At 57.9% G+C, this 10152-nt stretch overlaps 2 protein-coding genes across 3 annotated transcripts in view; one reads left to right on the top strand and one right to left on the bottom strand.

The window, feature by feature from the left end:
* Positions 1 to 1822: 1822 nt before the first annotated feature.
* mrps33 (mitochondrial ribosomal protein S33) lies at positions 1823 to 6738 on the bottom strand. Of its 2 annotated transcripts, none has more exons than XM_052030410.1 (3): positions 6649 to 6738; positions 4662 to 4908; positions 1823 to 3044 (listed from the first exon to the last, which is right to left on the bottom strand). In XM_052030410.1, exons 2-3 carry the CDS (start codon positions 4874 to 4876, stop codon positions 2939 to 2941), a joined length of 321 nt encoding a protein of 106 aa, XP_051886370.1. In that variant the 5' UTR covers positions 4877 to 4908; positions 6649 to 6738; the 3' UTR covers positions 1823 to 2938. The 2 variants fall into 2 exon arrangements, with proteins under 2 accessions (XP_051886370.1, XP_051886369.1); XM_052030409.1 differs by lacking the exon at positions 6649 to 6738 and adding an exon at positions 6220 to 6588.
* Positions 5093 to 10152, top strand: part of LOC127578526 (uncharacterized) — a 37446-nt gene continuing 32386 nt past the window's right edge. The window contains 7 exon segments of the mRNA XM_052030666.1: positions 5093 to 5117; positions 6682 to 6838; positions 7245 to 7335; positions 7338 to 7464; positions 7511 to 7622; positions 7661 to 8025; positions 9174 to 9487. Coding sequence (XP_051886626.1) covers positions 5093 to 5117; positions 6682 to 6838; positions 7245 to 7335; positions 7338 to 7464; positions 7511 to 7622; positions 7661 to 8025; positions 9174 to 9487 — 1191 coding nt within the window.

Here is a 10152-nt window from a genome sequence, read left to right as displayed (position 1 = left end):
AAGGACAGCTTCTATCCCGCTGTTATAAGATGCTTGAATGGACCTCTTGTACGATAAAAATGAACTCTGTATCTCTCAATCTACCTCATCATGGCCCTTGCACCTTATTTGTCCACCTACACTGCACTCTCTGTGTAACACTATATTCTGCACACTACTCTTGCTTTTCCTTTTGTACTACCTTGATGTACTAATATACGGAATGATCTGTATGGACGGCGTGCAAAGTATCTCGGTACTTGACAATAATGAACAAATTACCAATTACAATTACAGACGTGTGAGCTGACTCTACAACATAATGGGTGGAAAGCCCACTTCCCAAATGACCAATGCCAATACTAGGTAGATATCCAAGGCATGGTCTCTGAGTGACTATGCCTCAACATCTCTGCTCAACCTTCTGAGTCTCAATCGTCATTCTCTCCTTTACCAGTCGGCCTCTGTGGTCACCCCCACGGGTATACCCGCCTCCGCAGAAAATTAGAGTAGGGCTAGATGCCAGACGAGCATATTTATTCTTGAGGTGTGAACATTGTTGGCCAGATTAGAATTTATTTCTCATCCCTACTTGTCCTAAGAGAGTTGTGATGGACGTTCTGCTTTAACGGCTGACAGCTGAGTGGTTTGCTAGGTCACTTCAGAGTGTTCTTCACTTAAGAACAACATGGGAACGATGTCAAACAGGCCTGACGGGTAAGAACTGCAGGCTTCCTTTCCAAGAGGATGTTTCTGAACCGGGTGATATTCGGCAACTTGCACTCACGTTTCAACAGTCCATGGTTACTCATACAGATACCGGTTATTTATTCCCAAGCCATTTTTTAAACTGAATTCCAATTGCTAAACTAGCACCATGAGCACATGTTCTCTGGACTTTCAGTCCAGTCCTCCAGTGCTGGTCCAGTAACACAAACGCAATATTTCAATGCTCCTTTGATGATGAAGATTAGCATGAATTGGTTAAATATAATTGGGCAAGTTGAGGAAATGAGGCTAGCTTAATGAAGTTCTGAGGCACTTTGGCCAACAGAGCTTGGACAATTGCCTGAAGGGATTAGAAGCTTCTAGGAAAGGCAAGTTTCTCCTGACCTGTTGGTCTACTGGATAATGGTGGTTGGGATAAGAAGGCATTGGTTTACAGCTGACTGAATGAGGAAGCTTGACTTTCTCTCTCTTCGCCCATCTTTTCACAAATTAGTCCAAGTGATCGGTTCAACTCTGGTATGGTGGTCACACCCAGTCATTGAGGAAAAGCTGAGATAGAACTTAAAGCGTAGAATGTGTCAACACCTAATAATCCAAAGACATTTCATACTTCAATAAAAGTGCAGATAACAAATGGGCAGAGTGTGTGCCAACCATTCACTAAGCACATTTAGTGTGGCACTCTGGACTTTCACTTTCTTGGTCTATCTGGGCCAAATTAGTTGACATCATCTTGAGTAACAGATGAAACACTAGAACAGGTCTTGACCTCAAAGCCTTACACTGGCTGGATGACGGAGAACCCGTCGCTCTTCCTGAAGGAGGTTTTGAGTAATGGTAGTATTGTCCTTGGCTGGGATACTTAGATAAGCCACCACTTGGTCTAGGTTCACAGAACATTCACTTGAGTGAAGAGCTCCTGGTCTTTGAGGTGCCAGATCCTAGGGGTGAGGTGTAAAGGGGAAACTGAATGCTTCTGTCTTGTGCACTTCCGTGGCCTTACCTGGCTCCTCCACATTGTATCAAGGTTACCTTCCCCAGCTTAATCAGATTTTACATTCAGTAGATCTTCAAATTTCCAGCCAACAGAGAGAAAAATACAAGACAACTCCAACACATTTCACCATTTATTACAACAGCAGAGTTACCTGCTGTACTCGCATCACATTCCAGTGAAATTAGATGTCCCACATCAGAATCCACTAATCCGTTACACTCACACCTGGTTACAAGCCAGTTACAAACTGCCATGAATCGCAGGCCAATGTGCAAATGTAACACTCAGAACCATTCCAGATAGTTAAGCAAGTTGCCTGGTGTTATATATCAGTTCAAAAGACTGCAGCGGAGTCCACAATGCTCCCTGAGCATATTAAAGTTGTCACACACTCTCCCTCTCGTGCACTCAGTAGTAAATATCGATGTGGCTGTCGTTCAGGAACTGAACCAATATCGTGTTGAAGGGACAGACAGTGGAAGAGGTAGTGGGGTGGGGTGGAAGGGGTTGGTGAGATTCATGCTGCTACCCACAGCCACACAACTGAAACTGGTACTGCAGTGTCAGATGAGGACAGTTATAGCTGTGGTATTGTTAATCAGTGCTCCCTCATCCAGCATTCTTTCTCTGTTGCTCTGGGTAGCACATTGGTCAACTACTGCTGTGGCAGTGGCTGAGACCTTTCTCTTTAATCCTAATCCCAAAGCCTCTGGTTTAAACTGGTCCCATGGGCGTCACTGGTCCCCAGTGCTTTCCCTTATGGGCTGTGAATACTCTTGGGCTATTCCACCACAGGCAGGCACCACCCCAATAATAACTCCATCCCAATACCCATTTCTGGCTCACTGATTAGCAACCAAATCTTTGGCAGATTTGAGGTCCCATGCCAGCAGCCCTTAATTTTAGCAACCAGATTGAGGTTGTCCTAAAAGCACAGATCAGGAATTGAACCTGACAGCTTCCTCATTCTGTGGTTTAATTAACCCATCCAACCAGACCACCAGGGGCATGGGCAATTTGGCTTAGATTTGCTCCTTACATCCAAACTTTGCTGCTTTGAGAACCAGACACACAACACTCCCCACAGCACGAGAGAGGGAAATAAAGGAAGGAAGGTGACGAAGCAAAATTCGCTGTTTTAAAAGCAACAAAAAGGGACTGTGCAGCGAGAGACAGACAGGCAGATGTGACTGGTCAAAGAGGGCGAGCCAGTAGTCTGACCAGACCTGGCCCCTACTTCTTCTTCGTGGCTCGCTTCCCTTCTCCTTTCTTCGGCTTCCCTTTGCCTCGCAACTTCCTGAGCCGTTTCATTTCATCTTTGAAATCCTCATGCTCGTCTCTGCAGAGACAAAAAGACCGGACATTGTCAAAGCCTGCCTGGTGGCTGCAACTGATCGTTCTAATCTCACACCGTGACCCTGTGGTGCAGAACCCCTGGTCAGAACTCCAGACTCAATCCCCAAACACTTTGGATTTAGTAACCGTTATTACATTCTAACCTCTCGTCACCTCTCACTCTTCTGAACTCCAATGAGTATAGGCCCAACCTCTTCAACCTCTCTTCATCCATCAAACCCTTTACCCCAGGAATCAATATGCAGTGTTCCAAGTGCAGTCTTACCAGCAACCTGTACTGTTGCATCCTAACTTGATACTCACCTGGTTGCATCGTGGTCTGGTACGGCATTTCGAATGCGCAGGAATGTAAGAAGCTGCAGAGAGCAGTGGACTCAGCCCAATACATCACGGGCACATCCCTCCCCACCATCGGGAGTATCTAGAGGAGGTGCTGCCTCAAGAAGGCAACATCCATCATCAAAGATCCCCACTATCCAGCCCATGCCATCTTCTCGCAGCTACCATCAGGCAGGAGGTAGAGAAGCCTGAAGTCCCACACCACCAGGCTCAAGAACAGCTACTTCCCTTCAACCATTCGGTTCTTGAACCAACCTATATAACCCTAATCACTGCCTCAGTATAGCAACACTAGGACCACTTTGCACTATGATGGATTTCTTTTGTTCTAATTGTGTTCTTTATCGTAAAGATTGTGCAGAATTTATGTTTAATGTGTGTTTTTCTTGTGAATGCTGCTTATCTGATACTATGTGTCTGTGATGCTGCCAGAAGTTTTTCATTGCACCTGTGCACACACGTACTTGTGCATGTGACAATGAACTCGACTTTGACTTCCTTACAATAAAGACCAACATTCCATTAATTACTTAATTACTTGCTGAACTGGCATGCCAACCCTTTGTGTTTCATGTACTAGGATCACAGATCCCTTTGTGCACAACATTTTCAGATCAGATTACATTTAAATAATAATTTGCCTTTTCATTCTTTCTTCTGGAGTGAGTCATGTCACATCTATATTCCATCTGCCAACTTCCTGCCCACTTACTTAACCTATCTCTTACCCTCTGCAGGCTCTTTGTATCCTCCTCACAACCTGCTAACCCACCTATCTTTGCATCATCAGCAGATCTGTTCACAGATCCTTCATCCAAATTTATGATAAATAGAACACTAAAAATACCCGGCAGATCAGACAGCATCTGTGTAGACAGGAAAAACCTGTGTTAATGTTACAGGTGGATGATCCTACATCACAACTGGCCAGTTCTGACACATGCAGGAAAGACTGGTTATCTGAAACTGCCCATGAACAGAGGACTAAAGAGCAGAACAAAATGCTTAAGTTCAGGAGCCATCATTTCACAATGGACTGATTAATCATCTCCATGATGGACCTGAAAAAAAAAAACAGGCTGTTAACTTAGTTTAAACTCAGAGATGGAAGGACCGTGTGCTAAACTTCTGCATTCCTTGTCTAAACAGCCCATGATTTCACACGTGGACCTGCTTCACTGTGATCCTGGCACATCATCTTGAATAGTGATCACCAAGAAAGCAATGCAACAAAGGACAAGAGGGAAACAGGCAACTTTACCTGTACAAACCCAGGAATCGCAGCCTCTGCATCAGGGTGTAGTAGTGGTTATGTTGTGGGTACCAATCATACACCTCTTTCCTCAGCGCCAGCGGCTGCTCACTGAAAAGCTTCACCACCTTCATCGAGCGGTCATCAGTAGGCCGAACAACCTCCTGAAAGATCTGTGCACTTAGGCGCATCATACGTCGCCCATAATTGGACAGCGTGGACATCACAGCTTCTCAGGAACAACAGAAGACAGTCCCTGCAAAGCAGAACAGCAAACTAAAGTGCTAAAACTGCGAGCAGGCTTCAGTATTGACCAATGTCTCTATGCAGAAAACAAACTCCAAAAGCTTTCCTTTCCATTCTCAAAAGAGATGTTTTACCACCTACGATAGACCTGTATCCATCAGTAACGTAGCTTACAGAAATGCAGTACCGATCAAATGTCTTCCAAGTACATTACCCATGGTATATGATGACATGCCCCCTGTACTGTGTCCCAGTGTTGTAGTGATAGATACGTTCCCAGTACTGTATCCATGTTATACAGTGACAGCCTAACCCCCACCCCCCATCTCTCCCCCCAAGGTTGTGGACTCATTATAGTGACAGACCTATGGTGTTTCAGTGGCAGACCTGTCCTCACTGGTAACATTTCTGGTGTTGTACAGTGACAGACTTGCCAGCTAGTATTAAATCCATGATAGTGACAGTCCTGCTCCATGGCACTGTATTGCTCCACAGTACAATTAAATAGTTATAGACCTGTATTCACCAGGATCATGCCTCCATTATTGTACTTCAATATTACTTATTGCCACACTTACCCCTCAACAAGTTCTACAGTGACAAACATACCCACTGTACTGTACCCATGCTATACAGTGAAAGACCTGTTCAACCATATGATATTGGTGTTATACCTCTGTGTTAGACAGGGATTGACTCAGTACTGTATTCCAGTATTAAAGACAAATTTGTACCTGCAATCCTTGATACCAATACACAACGACAGAACTGCACCCTCCAGTACAGTAATCATTGACCATCCCCTTTGTATAATACAGGTGATCCCTGTGTTATAGGTGTGGACATTCCTTGAAAATGCTCCGTATCGTAATTTTCCAGAATACTAAGCTGCATCATCTGCGCATGTGTCAAGAAACATGAACTGAAAAAATAAGTTTCCCTTTATTGATTTACTTTTCTCCCCCAGATAAATTCCAGGAGAATTTTATTTTGTATCTCAAATTTCTAGGTAATGATTTGTGAATGCTGTAAGGGTGAACTTACAGCACTTGAACTGCTGGAACACAGGAGTTGCCTGTACCTATGTTATAGCGTGAGAGGAGTACCCACTACTGTACACACGTTAAAGAGAGTCAGATCTGCGGTCAGTACTGTACCCCAAAGTTATAATAAAAAACTTGTGTTCCCCTCCCAGTATTGTACCCCAAATATACAGTGACACGTCCTTGACCCAAATGCACAACTACAAAATGGTATTGTCTTCCAAAATTACACAGTGACAGAAGGACCACCCGTAGATTAGCGTCTTACAACAACATACCTGATTACAAGTCCTGTAACCCAGTGTTATAAAGTGAGCAAACATCCAGTACAAAAAAGTGACGGACCTGCAGCCCAATTCTGTAATCCAGAATTGTACAGTGATAAAACAATCCCAAAATGCTATCCCAGTGTCACACTATGATTGATGTACACACAGAACTGCAGCAATGTGATGCAGAGGCAGCCCTGTCACTACTGGCAAATCCCTGAGCCTCAGTGGTTGTTCTGTCCCATCACTGGATCCAGTGTGACTGAACCACATCCACCACAGCACTGGATCCAGTGAGACAGACCTCACTTCCCCAGCACAGGATCCAGTGTAACAGGACCACATCTGCCCCAGCACTGGATCGTCTGCCCTCACTGCCCCAGCACTGGATCCAGAGTAACAGACCTCACTGCCCCAGCACCTCATCTGGCCTCTCACCTTGCGCTCCCCTCTTGCGCCCTCCGCCTGTAGCTTCCGCCGGAAGCCGGTCCGTCAACAGCCTCCCCCGACCGCCTGCCTCCCTCCCAGGCAGGAGTTCCAGCAGGGTATGTTCCCCCGACCTCCCCCGACTACACCCCGCCCTCCCCCCCTCCCCGCCCCCCCTCCCCCCCTCCCCCCCTCCCCCCCCCACCCCAGCCCAGCCCCGCCCCGTGTCCCGGGCGGTCGCGGCCCCCAGAAGCTCCGAGCGAGCAGACAGCGGCGGTGCGAGGGTTTCCTCTGCCCGGCCCAGGCAGCCTCCGGACCGCGGCCCCTCCGTCTCTGTTATTCCTGAAGGTCCGCGGGTGTCCACCCCCAGCCCAGCCCCCCTCCCCCAGCCCCGACAGCCCCCCTCCCCCAGCCCCGACAGCCCCCCTCCCCCAGCCCCGACAGCCCCCCTCCCCCAGCCCCGACAGCCCCCGTCCCCGTCCCCCCCTCCCCGGGGAGCCGGGACTCCCCACCCTCCGGGCCGTAGCGCGGAGCAGAGCCCGACCTCTCTCCCCGACCCGCGGCTGCCCACCGCAGCACCACTCCGGCCCCCGTCCCCCCCAACCCCTCCCTCCCCCTCCCCCCCCAACCCCTCCCTCTCCCTCCCCTCCCCCTCCCTCCCTCCCTTCCCCCTCCCTCCCTCCCCCCTCCCCCTCCCTCTCCCTCCCTCCCTCCCTCCCCCCCTCCCCCTCCCTCCCCCCCCTCCCCCCCCTCCCCCTCCCTCCCTCCCTCCCCCTCCCCCTCCCTCCCTCCCTCCCCCCTCCCCCTCCCTCCCCCCTCCCTCCCCCCTCCCCCTCTCCCTCCCTCCCCCCCTCCCCCTCCCTCCCTCACCCCTCCCCCCCTCCCCCTCCCTCCCTCACCCCTCCCCCTCCCCCTCCCTCCCTCACCCCTCCCCCTCCCCCTCCCTCCCTCCCCCCCTCCCCTCCCCCTCCCCCCTCCCCTCCCCCCCTCCCCTCCCCCTCCCCCCTCCCCTCCCCCCTCCCCTCCCCCTCCCTCCCTCCCCTCCCCCTCCCTCCCTCCCCCTGCCTCGCCCACCCTCCCCCTCCCCCCCTCCCCCCCCTCCCCCTTCCCCTCCCCCCCCTCCCCCTTCCCCTCCCCCCCTCCCCCTTCCCCTCCCCCCATCCGCCACTCTCCCTCCCTCCTCCCCCTCTCCCTCCTCCCCTCCCCTCTCCCCTGCCCCTCCCCACTCCCCTCCCCCTCCCCTCCCCCCTCCCCTCCCCCCCCTCCCCCCCTCCCCTCCACGCCCGCCCTCCCCGTCCCGCCCTCCCGCCCTCCCCTCCCCTCCCCGTCCCGCCCGCCCTCCCGCCCTCCCCTCCCCTCCCCGTCCCGCCCTCCCGCCCTCCCCTCCCCTCCCCGTCCCGCCCCTCCCCTCCCCGTCCCGCCCTCCCGCCCTCCCCTCCCCTCCCCGTCCCGCCCGCCCGCCCTCCCCTCCCCTCCCCTCCCCTCCCCGTCCCGCCCGCCCGCCCTCCCCTCCCCTCCCCGTCCCGCCCGCCCGCCCTCCCCTCCCCTCCCCGTCCCGCCCGCCCGCCCTCCCCTCCCCTCCCCGTCCCGCCCTCCCCTCCCCGTCCCGCCCTCCCCTCCCCTCCCCGTCCCGCCCTCCCCTCCCCTCCCCGTCCCGCCCTCCCCTCCCCTCCCCTCCCCGTCCCGCCCGCCCGCCCGCCCTCCCCTCCCCGTCCCGCCCGCCCGCCCTCCCCTCCCCTCCCCGTCCCGCCCGCCCGCCCTCCCCTCCCCTCCCCGTCCCGCCCGCCCGCCCGCCCTCGCCCTCCCCTCCCCGTCCCGCCCGCCCGCCCTCCCCTCCCCTCCCCGTCCCGCCCGCCCGCCCTCCCCTCCCCTCCCCGTCCCGCCCGCCCGCCCTCCCCTCCCCTCCCCGTCCCGCCCGCCCTCCCGCCCTCCCCTCCCCTCCCCGTCCCGCCGGCCCTCCCGCCCTCCCCTCCCCTCCCCGTCCCGCCCGCCCTCCCTCCCTCCCCTCCCCGTCCGCCCTCCCCTCCCCTCCCCTCCCCGTCCCGCCCTCCCCTCCCCTCCCCGTCCCGCCCGCCCTCCCCTCCCCTCCCCGTCCCGCCCGCCCTCCCCTCCCCTCCCCGTCCCGCCCGCCCTCCCCTCCCCGTCCCGCCCGCCCTCCCCTCCCCTCCCATCCCGCCCTCCCCTCCCCGCCCGCCCTCCCCTCCCCTCCCCTCCCCTCCCGCCCTCCCCTCCCCTCCCCTCCCGCCCTCCCCTCCCCTCCCCTCCCCGTCCCGCCCGCCCTCCCCTCCCCGTCCCGCCCGCCCTCCCCTCCCCGTCCCGCCCGCCCTCCCCTCCCCTCCCCGTCCCGCCCGCCCTCCCCTCCCCTCCCCGTCCCTCCCCTCCCCTCCCCGTCCCTCTCCTCCCCTCCCCGTCCCGCCCGCCCTCCCCTCCCCTCCCCGTCCCGCCCGCCCTCCCCTCCCCTCCCCGTCCCGCCCGCCCTCCCCTCCCCTCCCCGTCCCGCCCTCCCCTCCCCTCCCCGTCCCGCCCTCCCCTCCCCTCCCCGTCCCGCCCTCCCCTCCCCTCCCCTCCCCGTCCCGCCCTCCCCTCCCCTCCCCTCCCCGTCCCGCCCTCCCCTCCCCTCCCCGCCCCGCCCTCCCCTCCCCTCCCCGCCCCGCCCTCCCCTCCCCTCCCCGCCCCGCCCTCCCCTCCCCTCCCCTCCCCTCCCCGTCCCGCCCGCCCTCCCCTCCCCGTCCCGCCCGCCCTCCCCTCCCCGTCCCGCCCGCCCTCCCCTCCCCTCCCCGTCCCGCCCTCCCCTCCCCTCCCCGTCCCGCCCTCCCCTCCCCTCCCCTCCCCGTCCCGCCCTCCCCTCCCCTCCCCTCCCCGTCCCGCCCGCCCTCCCCTCCCCTCCCCGTCCCGCCCGCCCTCCCCTCCCCTCCCCGTCCCGCCCTCCCCTCCCCTCCCCGTCCCGCCCTCCCCTCCCCGTCCCGCCCTCCCCTCCCCTCCCCGTCCCGCCCGCCCTCCACTCCCCGTCCCGCCCGCCCTCCCCTCCCCTCCCCGTCCCGCCCGCCCTCCCCTCCCCTCCCCGTCCCGCCCGCCCTCCCCTCCCCTCCCCGTCCCGCCCGCCCTCCCCTCCCCGTCCCGCCCGCCCTCCCCTCCCCTCCCCGTCCCGCCCGCCCTCCCTCCCCGTCCCGCCCGCCCTCCCCTCCCCTCCCCGTCCCGCCCGCCCTCCCCTCCCCGTCCCGCCCGCCCCTCCCCTCCCCGTCCCGCCCGCCCTCCCCTCCCCGTCCCGCCCGCCCTCCCCTCCCCTCCCCTCCTCCCCTCCCCTCCCCCTCCCGCCCTCCCCTCCCCTCCCTCCCGCCCGCCCTCCCCTCCCGCCCGCCCTCCCCTCCCCTCCCCTCCCGCCCTCCCCCTCCCCCCCTCCCCTCCCCTCCCGCCCGCCCTCCCCTCCCCTCCCCTCCCCCTCCCGCCCTCCCCTCCCCTCCCCCTCCCGCCCGCCCTCCCCTCCCCCTCCCGCCCGCCCTCCCCTCCCCGTCCCGC

This window comes from Pristis pectinata, chromosome 15 (assembly GCF_009764475.1).
Source record: "Pristis pectinata isolate sPriPec2 chromosome 15, sPriPec2.1.pri, whole genome shotgun sequence".
In the NCBI taxonomy this organism is placed as follows: Eukaryota; Metazoa; Chordata; class Chondrichthyes; order Rhinopristiformes; family Pristidae; genus Pristis; species Pristis pectinata.
The sequence above is the reverse complement of the archived record's forward strand: the minus strand, read 5'-3'. Positions and strand labels throughout refer to the sequence as shown.